At 36.0% G+C, this 20,137-nt stretch overlaps 1 protein-coding gene across 4 annotated transcripts in view; it reads left to right on the top strand.

The window, feature by feature from the left end:
* SLC24A2 (solute carrier family 24 member 2) overlaps positions 1 to 20,137 on the top strand; it is a 112,499-nt gene that overhangs the window by 37,920 nt on the left and 54,442 nt on the right. For all 4 annotated transcript variants that reach the window (XM_012577743.5, XM_012577744.5, XM_002191994.7 and 1 more), the window contains exons 3-4: positions 18,210 to 18,248; positions 19,224 to 19,332. In XM_012577743.5, coding sequence (XP_012433197.2) covers positions 18,210 to 18,248; positions 19,224 to 19,332 — 148 coding nt within the window. The remainder of the gene's footprint in view (positions 1 to 18,209; positions 18,249 to 19,223; positions 19,333 to 20,137) is intronic.

The following is a 20,137-nucleotide window of genomic DNA, read 5'->3' as shown; positions in this document are numbered from 1 at the left end:
TAGATGTAGGAGGGAACACAACAAGGAGAATTATGTGACTCCTGCCTTTGGTTGTGTGTAGCTGTATCGGGGATGCTATGAGAATCAGTACTGAGCAAGGAAAGAAGCCTCATTAATCACAGTGTGGACGTGGGCTTCCACAGAGATTTGGCTTAGTCTTCCTGAGACTTATATAAAAGTTTTTTAATAAAAAAAATATTGGAAGGAGCAATTCATGTTATCCAGAAAAAGATTCAGTATGAAGAACACTGTAAAATAGATGTAAAGTACCTCACAAGCCACTCGACAGGTGGGCAAAATTCAGGTGAAACACAGAAGCCATGTGACAACATACTACAGCAGTGTGTGAAAAAGTAAATGAAAATGAAGAAAACTGTCACACTCTTCAATAAATATTTAATATAGACCAAACAGCCCTAGTTTTCTCAAGAGGTTTTTTTATGCTCTCTCTGTTTTACAGTGAATTGTATCTGTCTTTCACACAGAAATAAAGGGATTTTCTTTGATAGACAGAGAGAAGTAAAGATGTTAAAGTCAGTAGAAGTTTAACTTCTGGAGATGGCTTAGTGGTTTTCAGTCTGCTCTTTCAAAAAATGCTTTGTAAAATAAATACAATCGTTACATTCCTTACATAAGGCTTAAAATGAACAAAAATTACTGAAATCTCAATGTTAAAGTTTCTTCCGCAAGCTCTCTGACTGAACAAATCAAAGGCTCAGTGTTGGCTTATGGGTACTTTATTTTACCTTGCAGTGAAAAAATATTTTTATTAATTTTGTGTGGTTGAGACCAAACCTGGAATATCTGTATCTGAAGAATATAAAAACCATCTAAGGGTACACTTAACAAGTGCTTATAATATATTCTCTAGAAATCCAAACTAACTATACTTGATTTTTCTGAATACTGCTCAAATATGCAGATGGTGAGCACTATTTAGTGACAATAAAAATTATAAATATGGTGAAGGAACTATTTTTGTGTCTGCTAAGTTCATCCTCCAAACAAACAGTCTGAACCACTAGTCTTTGTCCTCTAACACTTTCTGACACATAGTGTCATTTGACGTGATGTGTATTTACAATATCAGGTGGCATGAAAAAAGTAAAGGGGAAAAATAATAAAATAAATGTTACTTGAGGAGATCAGCCCTGGCCTGTTGTTGGAGTCAGGCAAAGATTACTTAAGTGCAGGTTTTGTTTATTGCTGCGGTACCCATGTCTAATATGGTAGTTACATTTTACCATGGAAACAGACTCATCTTTTTATTTCCAATCATAATCAGTATGGTATTGTTTGGTTTGCTTATCTGTAAAGCATTTCTAATTGTTATTTTTGGATTATAATTGCACATGGTCTTGAAAGTTAAACTTTCCCAGAGCTGGGAAAGGAAAGGCAGTTAAAATTAAAGAAAATGTAAGGAAATAGTTTGTCAAAATGGGCACTTCACAATTAAGTGAGAAACAGTACATAATTTTACTGAATGGCTTCATTTTAACCACATTTACTAAAAGGACAAAAGAGTGTCATTTCTGTGACTCTGGAATAGTAAAGTTCTAGAGATGAGAAATACCAAACATATTTCTGACATGAATGCTGCAGAAAATAATGAGTGGCATTGCAGTGATGAATACATTACCATTTTTCCTGTTATTTGATTATGATTATTTTGAGATATGTGTATGAAATCTCAAGTCTGAGAATACAATTTCACATCTATAAATGTGAATTTGTAAACCATTTTCATTCAGAGGCATGAAAGTTAAGGTTTCAACATAAATTGAGTGCCATTGAGGGTAGCAAATGTCCACCTATTTGCTTATGACAGAAAAGCGAGGATTATTGCTTGTGATGTTAGCACATGACACTCAATAAAAAATGGCAAGAAATGTATTCTAAACTAGCCATACCTCTCTGATTTGCCCTACTTGATGTACCAAAAGAAGATAAAGGCTGAGGACATTAACACTTCACTGAGTTAAAACAAAATAGCTAGAATGCAAAATGTCAACCTCCAAAGAACATTAGCTAAAAAAGTTCCTTTTAATTTAGTTTTGTTGAGCTTGCTGTTTATGATGAGAACAGAAATTTGTCTTTAAGCAGATTCTGAATGAAAGTGAGAAGAATAAAAAGGAAGCAAATGCTTGTGGAGAACTTCCAGGAAAGTGTGGAGCAGTAGTCACAAGTAGTAAGTGGAGCAGAGATGGCCATGGGAGTAGTGCGTCTGATGCATTTTGCAGCAGGTGAAACAGTGCAAACAAGTGAAAATATAAATAGGCTAAGGGTAGCAGTGTGTTTTATCCACTGTCTTAATGAATGACAAATCTTTTTAATAGGGAAGGTGTTTTCAAATATTTAAAGCATGACACTGATATAACATGTAAGAACGGAAGAAGTTTCTGGGATTTATATTCTTTTCTAACAGAAGCTGCAACATGAAAAATTATCTTACAGTGAATGACTTCTTCAGTCTTCTCTATATCACTAAGGAGACTTCATGCTGAGTATTTAGATTGGAGACAGATCAAAATGCAGATGCTTTATTTGGTTACCTTAATAGCTTAATAGGCTTTATGGATTATTAGTCTCAGAAGCCTTTTTGAGCTTATAAAATCCTAATGTATTTGCTATTAGAAATTATGAGCTCAGTCCTGAAAACTCTTACTTGTATGAACCCCTTGGTGAGTCGTCTGATCTTTATGGGTCTGCAAAATGGCCATTTTGTGGTTACAAAAATACTGCAGATGATGGGAAGTGCAAGAAATTCCCAAGAGGAGCCAGTGAGCCTATAAAACTACCTTATTCCACTCCACTCAATCCCTTGCTAAGGATTTTTGCTCCATTTGCATTCATGCTAATCAAAAAACAAATGAGGTAGATGTTAATGAAAACTGTATTTATTTTAAAACTGTGGGTTTTGGTGACACCGATGAGGAAGAGAAGTCATCACCTAGAGTAGGAATATCAGGCTACAAAGTCTGTTTAACTGCTGAATTCTGAAATCCAGCTGTTCACATGCAGATACAAATCTACTCTACAACACATCTCCCCTAGTTTGCCATAGTTTTCCCAGGGATAAAGTTACACTGCTGTTATCCCCTAAACTGCTGGGTGACTTTCTGTTTGTGTATTCTAGACTTGCTTTTTGTTTTGCTTTATAATGTTGATATTTTTTATACTAGACCGAGTCCCCTTGACCTTGAAGTTGATATTAAGTCCCTTTATATTGTCATCCTTGGTTCAAAATTGATGTTCATGAGAGTTCCATATTACTACACTTCTGGCTGGAGATACTACAGCAAAAGCCTTAAAACATCTTGGAGTGGAGTTACTTCAAAAGGTGTAATGAAGAGTTAGTTATGAAAACTAGTTATGAAACTTGATGATTCTTCAGTGTTCAGGGCTCTCTAGTTAACAGGTTGCTTTTTTGGTTTAACACTGACAAGTGTTTGTTCTTTGGATATTTTTATACGTTTTTTTTCCCATATGTTTCTTTTATTCAGCGGTGTAGTTCAGGGAGAAGAGAATGATCAACCATTGCTGCAGAATGTTCTGGCTCAAGTAGCATGAATGTGTACATTTTAGAAACTAACAGGGGTCATAATTGCATCTCTCCATGACACTTACTCAAATCAAATTCAGCAGACAAATTTACTGCCAGCAGATTAGTTTTTTGAAGAAGTGAGATTTGCACTGTGTGGCTTTTCTCGCACAGGTATTTAAAATTCCATCACATATTTCTGACCACAGCAATGATCATGTCTAACTTTTAGTCCTAAAATCAGTGACAGACCTTGCAGAAAACCTGGAAATTTTACAGAGAAATGCAAGACAAGACAGTGACTATCTTAGTGCTATAAAACTTAGAAATTAAAAAGAAAAAGTAAGAAAGAAATAAGATTGATTCAGAAAGTATTGAGGGAAAAAAAAAATAACACAATTAGTTGGTCCTTCTTTTGAGAGTGTCAAACTGAAGATCAAAACAGAACTAGACTACGAATCCTAAATCAAGCCTTTTCTGCAGGAGATTCTGAAACCTTTTTCATTAAGCGTGTGGAATGGGATTCTTTATGTTTAAGACTCTAAAATTGTAATTCTCTTTAAAGAACTTTAAAAAGGCATAGGAAAAGTTATGTTTTTTATTCATGTGCAAGAGTGAGTTATGTGCTACTGAAAGCTGAAGTTTCCCTTAGAAGAACATAAGACACTAAGAAAAAGCAGCTACGAAGAAGCCAACACCTTTTATTCATAACCTTTTAAGGAACCATTGCTCTTGGCACAGTTATTGCTGAAAAGTTTTGCTGGTACCTTGGAGAAGATAAATACAAAAATATGGGATATTATATATATAAGAAGAAGGTTTCCTTCTCAGGGTATACTAGACTATTATCTTGCATATTCCCATGCCACCATGCTCAGCCCTTTAACGAAGAAATGAAACTTGCTTGCTTTAACTTGTTTAATCCTAATAAGTAGTTTATGGGCTTATCCTCACAAGGATAAAGTAGCAAAACCAGAATTTTATAAATGAAATTGAGTATCATCTTCATAGTTTCTGAAATCAAAAGAAGTTGTAGGGGTTAGACACTAGGCATGAATTTGTATAAGCAATAAAGGCACATTTAGAGGAGGTAAATGACCTAGAAGATTACATACTTTTTTTTTTCAGCAGGAGAAAACAGTTCATAAAATTTAGATCACAGAGCAAGATTTCTCTTCAGCTAAGGAAAGAAGGGAGTAAATAAATTAAGAAAATCTAATGTATTTTTTCTACAAAAGGGAGGCATGCAGACACCACAATAAATTGTGAGGTCCTACATGACAAAAGCAAAGTGCAGAAATTATCTAATTCTCCTTTCTGTAGAGGGCTACACATTCTGAGAGTCAAAATGCCTGAAGTAATTAAACAAAACAGTGCTCCAATTATCTGTTGGAAGCATCACGTGAAAATTGATAATTAAAAAACTGCTGCAAAGGCTTTAAATCTCTCTATTTCAATTTAATAGCAAGTATGATGATAGGAAATCCATAGTGCTGTGATGCCAGTGGAAAAAAACTTCTCTTTCTAAATACACTTTATTTAGAATAAATAATCCATATCAAATTTTTACAACTCTGTGTATAACATGAATTCTTTTTTTCAGAAATTGTGATGAAAATGATTAGGATTGTTTGATTGGAGCATTTCTACTTCTGGTTCTGTTGGTGTTCTGATATACTTGAGTGACTTTAGCTACAAGACATGCAGTGTCTTTCTTATTAGGTTTGCACAGTACCTTCATCAGAGATATACACAGGTCTCTTTGCTGGGTATTCTTTCATGAATTCCCAGAAGGCATAATTATAATTAACTTGTGCAGCAAATGTTTCATGATCACTATGGTTTTCACATAAAAAGATGCAATCATAAATCTCAGGATTACTCTTCCTTGGGAAGTGATGGTTGGAAAGATCTAGCCAACGTTTCTCTGGAAGATTTCTGTCCTGTGTTTCTGAGATGTAAATAACACAGATCAGTTCCTTCCCCCAGAAAATCAGTGGTTTGAATTTAGCCTGCCTCTGGGTCTGTGATTGCTTCTCAGGCAGAAAAGTAACACTTTATAGACAAAAAAATAAAGTCAGTACTTTGATCTTTTATTTAATAAGAAGATAGGTAAGAGAAAACCACCACTGATTCTGTGGCTGGCACATTTTCTTCAGGCACACAAAAATTTGTACTTTCTGTGTCTTGGAAGCACTTTTGTCTGTTTTAGTTTTCCATCTCTTAACTTGTTTTCATCCAAGATACTTTTCCATCTCTTAACTTGTTTTCATCCAAAATACTATGTCATTTCATGTGGCCTAGTTGCATTAGCCAATTTATTTCCATCAGTGGAATATTAATATATGTAGTAATTAATATGTGTCGCAATTTATATATATATATTAATAGCTACATATATTGATTTCTAATATACATATTAATATATGCATATTAATATAATATACATATGTAATATACATGTAATATATTAATATATGTAGCAATTAATATATGTAGCAATTAATATATGTAGCTTCTCCACAGAACTAATAGGAATCTGGATAGCAGTTTTTTCAAAGGGTGTATGAACACTTCAATTATATGTTGGCTTTTAGGTCCAAAGTCTTTGGTGAAATGACCAGTCCATCCCTATGCAAATATGTATTTTGCTGTTCTCTTGCTATGCCCAAAAGATTCGTAGGGATTGGAAATGCTGTGATAGATTCTGTTAATACAACAAAACCACTCAGGTCGATTCCCAGTTCTCTTTTCACAGATGGCATTACTAATCCAGTAGATAGGAGCAGCTCTTGTTTATACCCAACCTGAACAAGCCTTCAGCTAGAAATGAGACATGAAAAGGTTGGAATCCTGTTACAGTTCCTGCTTTGCCATCCTTTAATGAGCTCAGAGAGTAGTTTATAAGGTTGTCCTTACTTGCCTGTGACTCTGACTGTGGTGGAGGCCAGGAGTGAAAGCAGTGATTGGTGTGGCACGTGGCTGAGCCACAGCATGACTGCTTGGTGCTGTGTGAAGCTGCTTTGGATGCTGTGGTTGGGAGTGGCTGGGCATGTCTTTATCTGGGAGAAACACCAGCACAACTCAATTTGCTATAGCCTTAGGAGAGCAATTTAAATTGTGCATTGTTTTTTTAAACAGCCATTGCTGCAACAGCTGACTAGCATAGGTAGGATATGAAGTGACTTAAATGCTTTTTGCAGAAATATTTAGGCAATTGGTCTTGTTAGAGCAGTTGAACTCTCCAGATCATCAATGCTGTCTGATCTGGCTTGTCAGGGTAAGTAACTCAACCTTGAGCCATCCGTTTTCCCAGCTCTCAGTGTTTTGTGTCAGACACTTATGACTTTAAACTACACCAAGTCCTCAAATTTTTGCATCTGGCTATTTTCTGGGAGAGGCTCCAGGTTGAGCTGACAAAATCCCGACAATATGCAGGGTGAAGGTAGAGCCTGACTGTATGACTTCAAAAGCCCTTTTCTGGGAAAAGGTTTGAAATAGGAGCATATCCTACAGATAAACATAATAAAACCATAATTTGCATTGCAAAATGTGTTTTTATTTTCTAAAATAAAAAACAAAAAAGAAAACTTTTAGCTAAGGTAGAACAGAAATCACTATATGCTTAGCAGTGTTAATCCATCTGGAAGTAATTAGTAAACTGGAAAACTCCAGTTTCTACATGAATCTACATGTTTCTAGTTCGACATTATTTTGCAATCACTGTGGTTTTGCTTTATATCTAACAAAGCAGGAACTATAACATTAGATGGACACCTTCTTTCAGCATGTTGTGGAATAACTATCACCTCTTTTCCTGCATGCACAATCAGATCATGGTCTCAATTAATTTAGTTTTATGCTAATGCCAAGAAATTAATTCCAAGTGGTGTGAAATCAGACTTTGAGCCAATATTTTTGGTTTTGTTGTTTTGATCTGTTGGCAGTGTCCCCTGTAATTGTTGGGGTTATTTTTAAGATTATGATTTTACCTGATCTTCTTAATTTTTGTCATGTAATCTCTGTGAACCAGAATGCAGACGTTTTGATAATTCAGATTTAACTAGAATATTGAAAACTATTGAAAACCATGATTGTTTTGAGAGAAGCTTTCTGTGATTGTAAATAGGAAAATTCAGTTTGCAAACAAAACACTGTTAGCAGGAATTGAACAGTGACAGATCTGATGATTTCAATAAGCAAGGTTTTGAACCAAAAGAAAAAAAATTATTTTAATAAAACAAGCACACTTCAGGTATCAACATTGATATCCACAGCACACAGCACACTAACTGCATACTATTTATGAAGCATATTAAAAGTGTATATACACAGAGATGCCTACTATAAAATTGCCAGCAAAGCTGCTGTAAAGCAAACAGGAGGCAGACAGACTTAGGGAGTTCTAATTTGTGTTTATCCTCATTCTATCCACACACTATTTTACAAATGGAAAGATGACTCTACAAGATGCAAATACTTTTATTCATTTGACTCTCTTAGTCAGCATTACAAGTACAAAAGGTTAAAGTAAAAGACCATGTATATAAAAAATATGAAGACCATATAATAAATAAAAGACCATATCATAAAAAATAACTTAAATTCATGACATCCTGATTGGATAGTCACAAACTCCTGCGTGAAAGAGCCACGTTTACTGACAATTTAACTTGAAATAGACTGCAATTGTCCAAATCTCAGGTGACTATTGTGAAAAGAATCATGCGTGCATTGTTCACTGAAGTTTTTATATGCTTGCAGAGTGATTGCAAAATAATGTTGAAATAAAAACATGTAGATTCATAGCAATGGGAGTTTTCCAGTTTATGAATTACTTCCGATGGATTAACACTGCTAAACATATAGTGATTTCTGTTCTACCTTAAATAAAAGTTTTCTTTTTATGGCTAATTTAATTGTATTAAAATCATATCCTAGGGAACTAGGTTGTTCCCTCCTGGAGCAACCAGATTTTTGTAGATCCAACTTTATGTGCACTACCTGGAAACAGATTTGGTTTGGGATGTTAAAACCAAAAAATATGCCAACCTAGAACGTAGGCACAAGAACTGGCTATTAAATAATCCACAAATGTATATACTAAGGCTCAGAATGTGTTTTTATTTGTCATAATAGAATTAATACCCAGCATATTTTGTTATGAGGGTCCAGCTTCACTGTGCAAGTTCAGCTCTTAGTTTCAAATCTCCTCTGTCTTAGGTTGCTTCACTCAATGCAAGGGTGTAGTTTTTGTTAAGGACTTTCCCTGATCCTTCCATTCTCCACACTGAAGAAGGACTGTTTGGGCTGGGCAATATTGAAAGTAGTGGGATGTAATAGCCCTCTTGTTGTTAAGTGCAGATAGTAATGACCACACTTCTTATTGAAAGCAGATAACTGAAACTGTGGGAACATCCCTCTCAGATAAAGAGGTGTGCCAGTCCCTGAAACAGAAGTGTTCCTGATGGGCTGGGTTTCCATGAGCGTTGTGTGGTGTGCCTGCCAATGAGATAGGAGAAAAGGCACCAGGAAAGTCTAAGATACCATGAAAGAAGTGCAGGTTCTGGAGGAAAAATCATGAGAGGAAAAGACCTCCTCATCACTATCTATTACTTCCTCAAGAGGAAGCAGAGGTCCAGGCAGCGGTCTCATCTCTCTGGTGACCAGTGACAGGACCTGAGGGAATGTCATGAAGTTGTGCCAGGGAAGGTTTAGTTTGGAACAGATTCTTCACCCAGAGGGTGGTTGGGCACTGGAACAGCTCCCCAGGGAAGTGGTCACAGCACCAGCCTGACGGAGCTCAAGAAGCATTTGGACCATGTTCTCAGGCACAAGCTGTGACTCTTGCAGCTGTCTTGTGTAGGGTCAGAAGCTGGACTTGATGATCCTTGTGGGTGCCTTCCAACTCAGCACATTCTCTGATTCTGTGATTTTATGATAGAGACAGACTGTGCATTTGGGGAGTAACTGATGGCTAAAAGGATGCTTACAGCTAGGCATAATGGCATGGCCTTGTGCTTGTGGCTGCTGCAGCTAGAGACTGCAGACTTAGAGATACCAGACTTTAATTTTTATTGTAGTAGACTGGAATTACATAAAAGATGGATGGAGTTACTGTGAGTTTCTCTTCTCTTGCTAATTGAAAGACCTTTCAGACTCTGATTTTGGCTGGTGTCCAAAATAGCATTTCTCAGCAAAAGTCTCAGAGAAACTTCATGTTTTGCAGTGAAGCTCATCTGGCAGCTTACAGGTGAAGAAATACTTTTGCTATAGGCTGTAAATGGGATAAAGAGGTGAAACACAGCTAAGAGCTGTACCTCAGTAGCACCAGTACTACTACACTCACTGCCTTGCCATGAACCCTCTCTTGCTTTGGTCTCCTATTACATCCATGTAAGTCCTTCCTAACTCCAGCACATCTGCTTTCCCCCAATGCCTTATTCTCTTCCATCACAAGGGGAATTTATCCTTGGAGCTGTATGTTTAGCTTAAATATTAATTGGAAGCTATTTTGGTAGGACCAGACTTTGCAGGGAAGAGCAACAGAGATGCTGGCAATGATTTCCCTGAAGGCATCTGGTTCATAGTTGTAGGGACAAATTGGTAGTGTGAAAGGCAGTGTGAAATAGCACTGATGAGGATGGTGAGCACAAAGATTTTCTATCTATCCTCAGTTATGTCATAAAGGACACAATTTCTCTAATTATCCAGACACTGAGAGCCAAAACTGGGGAGGTCTGATTTAATGTCTGAATGTTGTAACCCTTCATTTAGGAAGAACAGTGCCATTTAGGTCTTTCTGTCTCAGTTTCATCTCTTAGCTCTAAAAGAGTTAAAAGTAACCTGGCACATGCATTCTGCAGATTTTCCAGAACATGTCTGTTGGTCTCTAGAATCCCAGCACACAGGGATGCACTTGATTTCAGAGTCACAAATCTTAGATCTCTTCCATCTTAATGCCAAGCAGAACACTGTAGAAAAATAGTTTAGAGCAGATGTAATCAGAATGAGACAGAAGCTAATGTAGTCCTCTTTTTTCTTCTCCTAATCTGAAGAAAACTCTTTTGTTTTATTTAATGTTCTAGATGAAATTTGGAAATCTGGCTTCCTTTTCTGTCCACAGCTCCATCATGCATATTTGCAGTACAGTGCTGGTTTCTTATCTGCAGGTTCTTCTATAAGATTTTTTCTCAATTTCTTCATAAAAGATTTTTCCCTACCATTTCTTTCCCCTGCACCAGGTATAAGACAAATCCTTAGATGGTTTGTCTTATTTCCATGTTTCATTTGACAGAAAGACTAAGAGGCAGCCATGGAAAAGCTGAAAATGGTTATCTGAAGGACTAATATAGAGACAGATGGTATTCAGTGTCAGTTAGGAGGGCAGTGAGCCTGAAATACTGTTGAGTCAGATAGGTAAAATTAAGATACTTTCTTTTAGTAATACATTGTCTTAGGCATGATGTCTAGTTTCACATTGTAAAACTAAGAACTGTAGCATAATCCAGTTAGTGGGTGAATAAAAAAATTAAGGCATCATATTTTCATTTGTTTCCCTCTTACAGGAATTAGTCTAACATCATATGGGCTGTAAAAAGCACTTGTGCATCCTGTGGGATGTGCAAGTGTTATGTGTCCTTTGATTACATGAATTCTCATATACTCTTGTAAACACATAGGTTCAGACTTGTTAGAGACATAAATAGCACAAAAAATTTTAGATGTTTGTTAGCTAACAAAACATTGTTGGAGGTACATATTGATCCTTTACCTAAAGCTGTTGGAGATACTGCTCTCAGAGAAGATTTGCTTTGTAGCTTATTGAAATTAACCTCTATGTTGTGCTCAGTGGGAGATGCAAAACCCAAATGAGCACAGTTAATTTCTGTAAAGAGGGCAGTCATACCTAGTAACCTGCCCCTAAAGCAATCAGCCCTCTCCATAAGAAAAAAGTTATTTACAAACTGTGTCTCTATTCCTAGTTAACAAATGGGGAAATGGAGGAACAGAAGCTGACTGCTAGATTTTGCCTGTTACACTGGTGTAAAACTGATACCCATGTTCCTCGAGCCCATAGCTGCCGTCATGCTCCCAGGGATGATGATTTTACATTTTGAAACAGTTATTTGGAATGTTTGTACCTCAATACCAACTGTATTAGTGATGATTCCCTTTAGACCCTCTCTCTTTTTTTCTTTTTTTTTTTTTTTTTTTTAATGGGTGAATTAGACCACTTTTAATGTTATTACTGTTTCATGGAAAAGGCAGTCCCACAGGTTAGCCAAGATTTTCCCTTTGGCCAGTGTTTTATGTTCTATTCTTTGTCCCTTTCTAGCCCAGTGGGAAACATCCACTGTCAGCAATACTCAGCTAGTTTTCCCAATATCATTAATTATTGTACATGTCCCTCACACATTTGCTTATATTCTTCCTGCAGCCACTATCCAGAGAGCTTGGTCAGGCATTTCTGCCAGCTGACAATAAAGTCGGTGGAGATCGTGGCAAGAAAAAAGTTACCTGGAGGGGAAAGACAGCTGTGAAATAAGATGAGAGAAGTGAGCAGATCTTGGTGGAACAGGGACTTGATGAGGGCAGCTGAGGATGTATTGATTCAGCATTTCATCCCTAGGGCTGTGCAGGCTGGTTTCTTCTCTGTAGCTGGAGCTGTCCTTCAGGATCTCCAGGGTGCTGGAGGTGTAAAGGCAGTGAAACTGCAGCCTTTTTGCCCATGTGATGAATCCTCTGCAGTATACAGCCAACTGACTGCGGTGAAATCTATTAAGGAGCTGCAAATCAGCATAGCAACAGCCACAGTTGAGATTTGTCAAACAATTTCCCCTCTGGGAAGTATTGTGACCATTTCTAAGGCAAACTCCGAAACCACCATTATCTGTAGCAGATCCTTTGTGCATTTAGGCAAGAAGAAGTACCAGGAAATGCTTTTTTTGCTGGCCTCCTACTAAGCCACTCATGCTTGACTGAGTTACAAGAAATGAAGAGCAAGTGTTTCTTGTCAGTGGTCTCTATGGTGTAGTTGCAGTTCAGATTGAAACCTTCCCAGTCCCCTCCTTACATTTTGCTTCTTGTTTTTTAGGTGATTTTACTTCCAAAATTTCTGAAGTTTTGAGAACTTATACTAATGCACTCACTTATGCTTTCTCATGTAACGTTGTTGATGAAGTAGCAGCATATTAAAGACTTTAAATCCACGTGTTTTAAAGTTATCCACATAAATCCATACTGAAGTACTTAAACTGTCACTTGTGAACACATGTTTTGTGCATATGTATCTAATGACTGCTAAGAACCTAGATTTGTTTATTTATTTATTTTTTGTTGGTTTGTTTGCTTATTGATTCTCTTGCCCTCCTGAAAGTTACATAGACATACAGAACTGTGGTGTTAAATTATTTGACTCAAAAAATAGCAAAAGGTGACTTCATTAGTAAGTCTTGAAATGAGGATAAGAGGGACAACTTAAAACTGCGTAATTACTTTTGACACTAAGGTGATTAAAAACTCATGAAGTCTTTAAGCTTGAGCTATTACATTGCCATCCTAAGCCAAAGATACCTGACTTTAAGCAAGTTCAGAGAAGGTAAGAGACATGGGGCAGACTCTTCCTTACACATGATGAGTAACTAAATACTATATAATTGGTTATACAGTCTGACTAGAAGAGTCTTATTTCACACAGTGGGATGCACAGATATCTGGAATTAAATCAGTTGACCTAACTTTAGCATGTGATTTACCTACTGAAGGCTTACACCATCTATTTGTCACTGCTCGAATCACCTAAGATGCATCTCTCCTGAACATTTATGAGGATTCACTATGTGTATGCACACTGGGTAATTGCATGAATAGACTGGCATAAAAGAGACAACTGATCTGAAATAACAAAGCCATTATGCTTGTTCCAGAGCTACAGCTTTCACACTTGGTGCCTCTAAACAAGCAGTTATAAATGTAGCCAGATATTCCATTTTGGTGGTCCAGGTTAATGTCTTTGGAAGTTCAACCTCTAATTTAATAAATTCTTCATTTTGATGAGTAAAGCAACTTCACAACCTCAGGTTAATTTTGTATGTGGTTTTGTGAATCATATTTACTTTTCTCAGCAATACAGAAATCTGCTTCTTTAGGTAAAACTCCCTGTTTTATTTTACTTTTAGAAAAGGGAAAGGTGAAAAGAAGAAAGAATGCAAAGTTAAAAACAACTTTAGCATATTTTTGTGCAGTGTAGTTGCTAAAGCTTTTTCTTCCTCTATTTTAAATAAGATCCAGGGTCCTGTATGGAGTGTTAATTCACAGTCTGGATTCAGATACTCATGTTTAAACAGTAACATGTAAGTTAAAATCCTTACCATCAATTTACTATAGCTTGAATACAGAGGTATTCCCTTGCAGCTACTTACAACCTTTCTACAGAAATAATCTAGAGAGTGGGGTAATGAGGTGTGTCACCTTCAGTTTAGTTGAACTGGCCCCACTGCGGCACCTCCCAGAGATTCTACAGGTCGTGATGGTCAGCTTTTATTTCCATGGATACCTAGAATTTTAGAATAAGTATATTGAGACCACTAGGATTTGATCTTTTGAGCCAGCCATCAAGAAGGTAAAAGGTTATTACTTTGGATTTTTTTGGAGTATTCAAAGAAAGGAGCTCTAAGGGATTCTAATTTGGTAAAATGCAAAGATGTATGTATTAAGAGAACTAGATAAAGTTTACCTTTTTTTTTGTTCCCTCACTAAGCTTATTAGGCTTATTCTGCCTAGCTGAATTTGTTGCTAGAATTTTAGTTATGTTTTAACTTGACTTACCATATAATTTCAAAGAAATGCAGAACAGTTCTATTCCAAGCGCATTACTAGCACTCCTTAGGATACTGGTTTTTAGAAATTAACTAAATTGTCTTAGGTTAACTAGATTGACTTCAGTGGCTGGCTTTTAAATCTATCTCATTTTTCTGCATTTCAGTCTAACAAAATACCCTACAGACCTTAAGTGTAAGATTAGACAATCCTAGACAAATGCTCCAAGAAATCTTATCTTCTATAAATTACTTGAGATCTTACAAGTGGTGACTCACTGCCAGCTGTAAAGTTGCTGTGTCCAGATGCCACTTGTTAAAGCAGGCATAAGAGAGAGCAGCAGAAGTCCTGGGCTAGAAAGCATCTTCAGGCAATTCTACAAATTTTTGTCTGGGCTCATATAATACAATAATTGGAGACACCATATTGCATTCAGCACCACACTGCGAACTGTCAAATGTCATTAAATGCCATTATTCCCAGAAAAGCTGATTGATTGGTTGATTTTTAACAGCTTTTCATTATTATATTTGGAAAATATTTATCAAGCAGAAAAGAGATGTGCACCCACACTGCAGAAAGGGTGTTGAAATCCCATTACATTTTTTCTTGCTTTTGTTGGACAACTTGCTTTTCTCATGTTAGGAGAAGAGAATGGGCAGTCCAGTTCACTGATTGTTTCTGGCTACTTTAACATGGAAGCTTCAATTAGGGCAACATCAGCTCGAGCTGCAGTCAGTCAGCTTTCTGACTCTGGTTGTGGACTTCACACTCTAACAGATAATTTAAGTTAGTAGCCATCTTTTGTTAACAGGGATGCTCTATGTCAAATACCTAGAGTTTTTTATAGAGTCTGCTCCTCCTTTGACAGTCATGACACCCTTTATGTCAAAGGAAAGGGCTGGGAGACTCACCAGTCACTTAGTGAGCCATCATCTCTTGCATGAATTACTCAGAAGCCTGGTTTTCAGCAACATATGTTCCCAAACAAGGCAAGTTGTCAGGCTCAATCACTGATGAACATAGTTCACTGAGGAAGAGAAACATATAAAAAAATTCCAGAAACCGTTTCTCCATAGCAAGTAGACATTTTTAATGTATCCTTCCTGAAACAAAATGTTTTAAGACTTTTAGCTCACCTGAAGCAAGCTTGAATACATGATCATTGATGGCGTCAGGAGGATGGACAAATTCTTATGTCCTGCCATGGGATATGGGAAAACTAACAAATACTCCATTGAATTATCTAAAACAATTAGTGATCTGTGTAATGATTAATCATTTTATAATTCTGATAAAAACAGGATAATGGATTGTGCCCCAAATATTTTGAATAAGAAGATATGCTAGAAAACTTTTTTTTTCCACTTTGCAGAATCATAATGAATTTATGGTTTTAAAGAAATTAAAGCAAGTAATCGCAAAAGTTAATTTTTACTAGTAAAATATCCAGAAATGTTTGTAATGTATAAAATATGGAACCTTAATCTCTTTCTGATCCTAATGGAACTGATATGCAACAGTTGTCATGATTTAAGAACAAACCTATCTTTACAGAAACCATGTATTTTCTTTTAAATAGCATTGTTGAGTGTGTCCATAAATGCAGCATTCACTCCCAGTGCAAGGCAACAACAGTTTTTAGGTGTTGCCTTAAAGGCAGATGGCACAAAATGCCTGAATACTCAATATTTCTGCAAGGGAAAAATGATACTTTAAGATACTTTCCCATGCACTGTATGATACCAAGTTAAATAGCAAAGACCATGTTCAAAACTTCAAAGTTCAAAGAAGGATTCTTTTTGCCAATGGTAAAATAGTTTAATTTTCCATCCTAGTTGAGACCAAACACCATCCAATACTGTAAACAGCAACATAACTGAATTTTTCATTGCCATAGTTTAAGACACTATCGAAAGGTGGATTTTTAATTATTTCTCCAAGATACAATCCAGGAAATACAAGTATTTAGTATCACCAGACTGTCAAATGATTGTTTACATACCTGTTTTTGAAATTGTTCTGAATATTTCTGCTAGAATATAACTTAACTGGCAAGTTAAACTCAGAAACAATTGCATGGCTAATCATGTGTGGAAAAAATAATTTTAAAAATCCATTTCATGGTGTATGCCCCAATTTATATTGGCAAATAATGAAATTATTTCACACTTCTGTTTCCTTAATGCATATGGAAAATGTGTCTCATTATTCTTTTCTTTTTTATATAATTATCTTTTACTAATTGAATTATGTGGTGCAAATTATCAACTAGCTGTTTTTATACATTCATTTAACTTCATCTCATTCTTTTTCAAATAAATGAGAAGTGTTTCATTCAACATGAAATTTTGAATAGTGATAGTCTTCAGACCTTTGTCAGATAGAAAGTACAATGTACTCAGTTTCATCAATTATACATTCTCATATCTTTCAATATTAAGAATTTTTAAATGGATTTCCTATATTCAGAAAATCAAAGTTCCAAATAATACATTTTTTTAACTTCTAATCAAGTTCCACTTCTGCACATTTATCCACCTATCACAGACTTTACTTCTATAACTATACCCACTGATCCTTAGGACTCAACAACCCTAAACTGCTTTTTTTGGAGACAATAAAAGCCTTTCCCAGCTTGTCCTTTTTACTTTCTTGCAAATTTTGCTGTGAGATGGATTTTTTTTCTGTGAAGGTCCCTCAAAATACTCATATATAAATTGAGAATTTGATAATTTTTTGTGTGTTTGTGTCTGAAACGCACAGATATCTGTAATATATAACCACACATGTGTACACATTAGGCCAATATTTTCTTAGATGCATCTACTTTTAAAATGAAATTTTAGAACACGGATTTTGTATTTTCTTTTTGTTTTCTTTTCTTTTTATTCCTTGCAAAGTTCTTTTTGTGATAGTTTTCTTCAATAGAGCATAAAACTTCAATAGAGCATAAAATTCCTTTATTAGAACAAAGATGTTTTTGTTGTCTGCTTATCTTTTCTTTGAGTTAATGGTTAGAGCAGTAATAGTACATTTTTGACAAGGAGTTTGGTTCTCATTATTCTTGTATTTATTATGGAACATAGAGGAATTGCTCTGTCATCAGTGTTTATTCATGGCTGCTTGCCTTCCACTTAACCTTCAAAGTTAGTTAACCCAAAAGACATGTCCAAAAAATTACTGTTGATGTGTGTCTAAAAACTGTGTTTCACTGAATGGGAGAGATTGTTCTGTAGAACGGTTGTGATGTAATTTGTTTTCTGTGTATTGCATAGCACTAAAGAGTCTGAGAAAATAATTTAAGACCCATTCAGAGTGTCATTTTCTTTCATGGCAGGGCAATGTGCACCATATTGGTTGCCCTTAATCAGAGCTACATGTTAATTTGTAGGGAGTGGTAATCTGAAACATATTTTTTCATTTCTTTGCCTAGTCTCTTCCTGCAAAATACGAAGGTTAGTCTTTTTAGGCTTTTTGTGAAACAGTTGGTCAATCCTGAGTTTCTTGTTGCCCCTAGTCTTCTATCTTCACTCTCTCAAATTGGTTCCTGTACAGGGAGTTTGCCTCCCTGGGTTATTTGTATGACATGAATATACATCCCAGCTGCTATACCAGGCCTGAAATGACACCAGTTCCTGTCCAAGAAACTGACAAGAGTAAAAGGCTCTTGCATATTGCAGTGTGAATTTACTCTGATTTACTTGATCAGTAGGATGCCTTGAGTTGTTCAAAAATCAATCACAACAGAATTCATAGGATCAAACATGTGTGATGTTCTACTGCCTTTCCACTCCTTGTGTGCTCTATCTGACAGTTCTTTTTGTTCTTTTTCCCATTCATGCAGTCACCTAATGCTGGAGACAAGGATGACCAAACGTTGACGGTAGGCAGCAATTATGCATCTGAGTATTTGTTTCTCAGGAGGGTGGTGAGGCAAGCCTTACATTAGTTTGCCATGCATCAACATTTTTCTAAATTGCTGGGATTTCATTCTTTTCCTATACTGCAGTAGCGTTTAAATAATTTATTTCCAAACATAAAGCAGTAAATTAATCTTCTTTATTGTTTTCTATAAGTTATCACTTTATATATGTATGATGCCAAAGATTAATCCATGCATTATTGCCAAATATTATTTTCTTTCTAATTGGATTTCAGGGTTTTCTAGTCAGTAGTCTGTTGGGTCTCACTACCCTTTTTATCGAAACAGATAGCCACAAAAAAAGTCTTCCTCTGTGAGATATATACAGTGCGTTGATTATTGTACTAGACAATTGTATGGGGAACAGAATCTCAGAGTATGTTTTGTATTCAATTACAAGCATGCAAAAGATGCTTGTACACTAGATTCTGTACTGTCTTACCACACTTTCAATCTCTTTTTGCCATGAGACTTTAGTGGATTCAGCCAAAGCAAGGAGCATCTTTCTGACTGAGTGCCATTTAAAAAGAGTACTACTGTCTTCCCTTTTTCTCCATAGTTTTGATCATACACATATTTGCAATGTACTGAAGTAATAAAAATTATAAATTCAGGGATTCAAGCAAAAGGTTCTACGAAGAATTAAATTATTAGGTCTTCCTGATGCAAGTATGAGCTTTCATTTTCTTAACACTTAATGAGTTTTCAATGAGAAGGATTCTTTTTGCCATGTTTTTTTCCTGAGTCTGGGAGACTAATGTCTGTTCTGACAATCCATCCCCTCCAGAGACATTATCTATAGTTATGGCAATGGGTGAAGTTTGTAGCTTAACATAACCTGCTATAGTTTCATTGTGCAGTGAGGTGTGAGATTAATTCATATTCCACACAAACAACAAAAAGACCCTAAATTCTTCACCACATTTTTTACCCTAGACCAAGCCACGTCTCCAGAGGGGAGGAAGCTCTGCATCTCTCCACAACAGTCTAATGAGGAACAGCATCTTCCAGCTCATGATTCACACACTTGACCCACTTGCCGAAGGTATGCCTTTTTTTTTTTTTTTTTTTTTCTTTCCTGATGCAAAAGCAAACAAAATGTTTTATTTTTCTTTTCCTCCATGAAACTGTTTTTTGCATTTCTGTTGCTTTCATCAGTCTTTTCTGAATGTGTCTGGATTTTCTGAGAGAGTTCTGCACTTTTATGGTGTGATATACATACTCCCACCAAGACTTTCAACTTAGGAAATGTGTTCATTACAGTGAAATTAAAACTGGTCACTTGGTCGATGCATAAGTACTGATTCTCTTCTCTTCTGACTCCAGCAGATACATAAAAGCTACACAAACTGTATCATCCTGTACTTTCATAAAGATTTTTATTTGTTTTCCTCTCTGGTTTTGATTTTATTTTAAAAAAATGTCACAGTGGTGGATAATTTGTCATATGCACTGTAGAAAAGAATGAGATTCTGTTTCTTTGACTTCAGGTTGTTTAATGCTGACGTTAGTAAAAATGCAGCCAAGATACCTCTGTGCTACATGTATGTAAACAGTTTATTTGCTTTATCGAAGTATGGTGTGATTTATTATTTCTTTAACAAATTAGCAAGAAGACCACTGCTTTGATCTGAGAAGCTGGCAGGAAAACCATTTTGGCTTTATAATTGTGGGTTGATCTGACTCTCAGATTCTAGTAGAAGAACCAAAAAATTCATGTGTTATTTGATGTCTGTGTGTCTGTAGAACCTCTCTTGCTGCAGTAATAGTTGTCTTGAGAAATAGCACTTGTGAAGGAATAGGTATGTTTTAAAGAGACCTAAATACTACTGACAGACCTTTCAAACTTT

The sequence above is a fragment of the Taeniopygia guttata genome, chromosome Z (assembly GCF_048771995.1).
Source record: "Taeniopygia guttata chromosome Z, bTaeGut7.mat, whole genome shotgun sequence".
In the NCBI taxonomy this organism is placed as follows: domain Eukaryota; kingdom Metazoa; phylum Chordata; class Aves; order Passeriformes; family Estrildidae; genus Taeniopygia; species Taeniopygia guttata.
The sequence above is the reverse complement of the archived record's forward strand: the minus strand, read 5'-3'. Positions and strand labels throughout refer to the sequence as shown.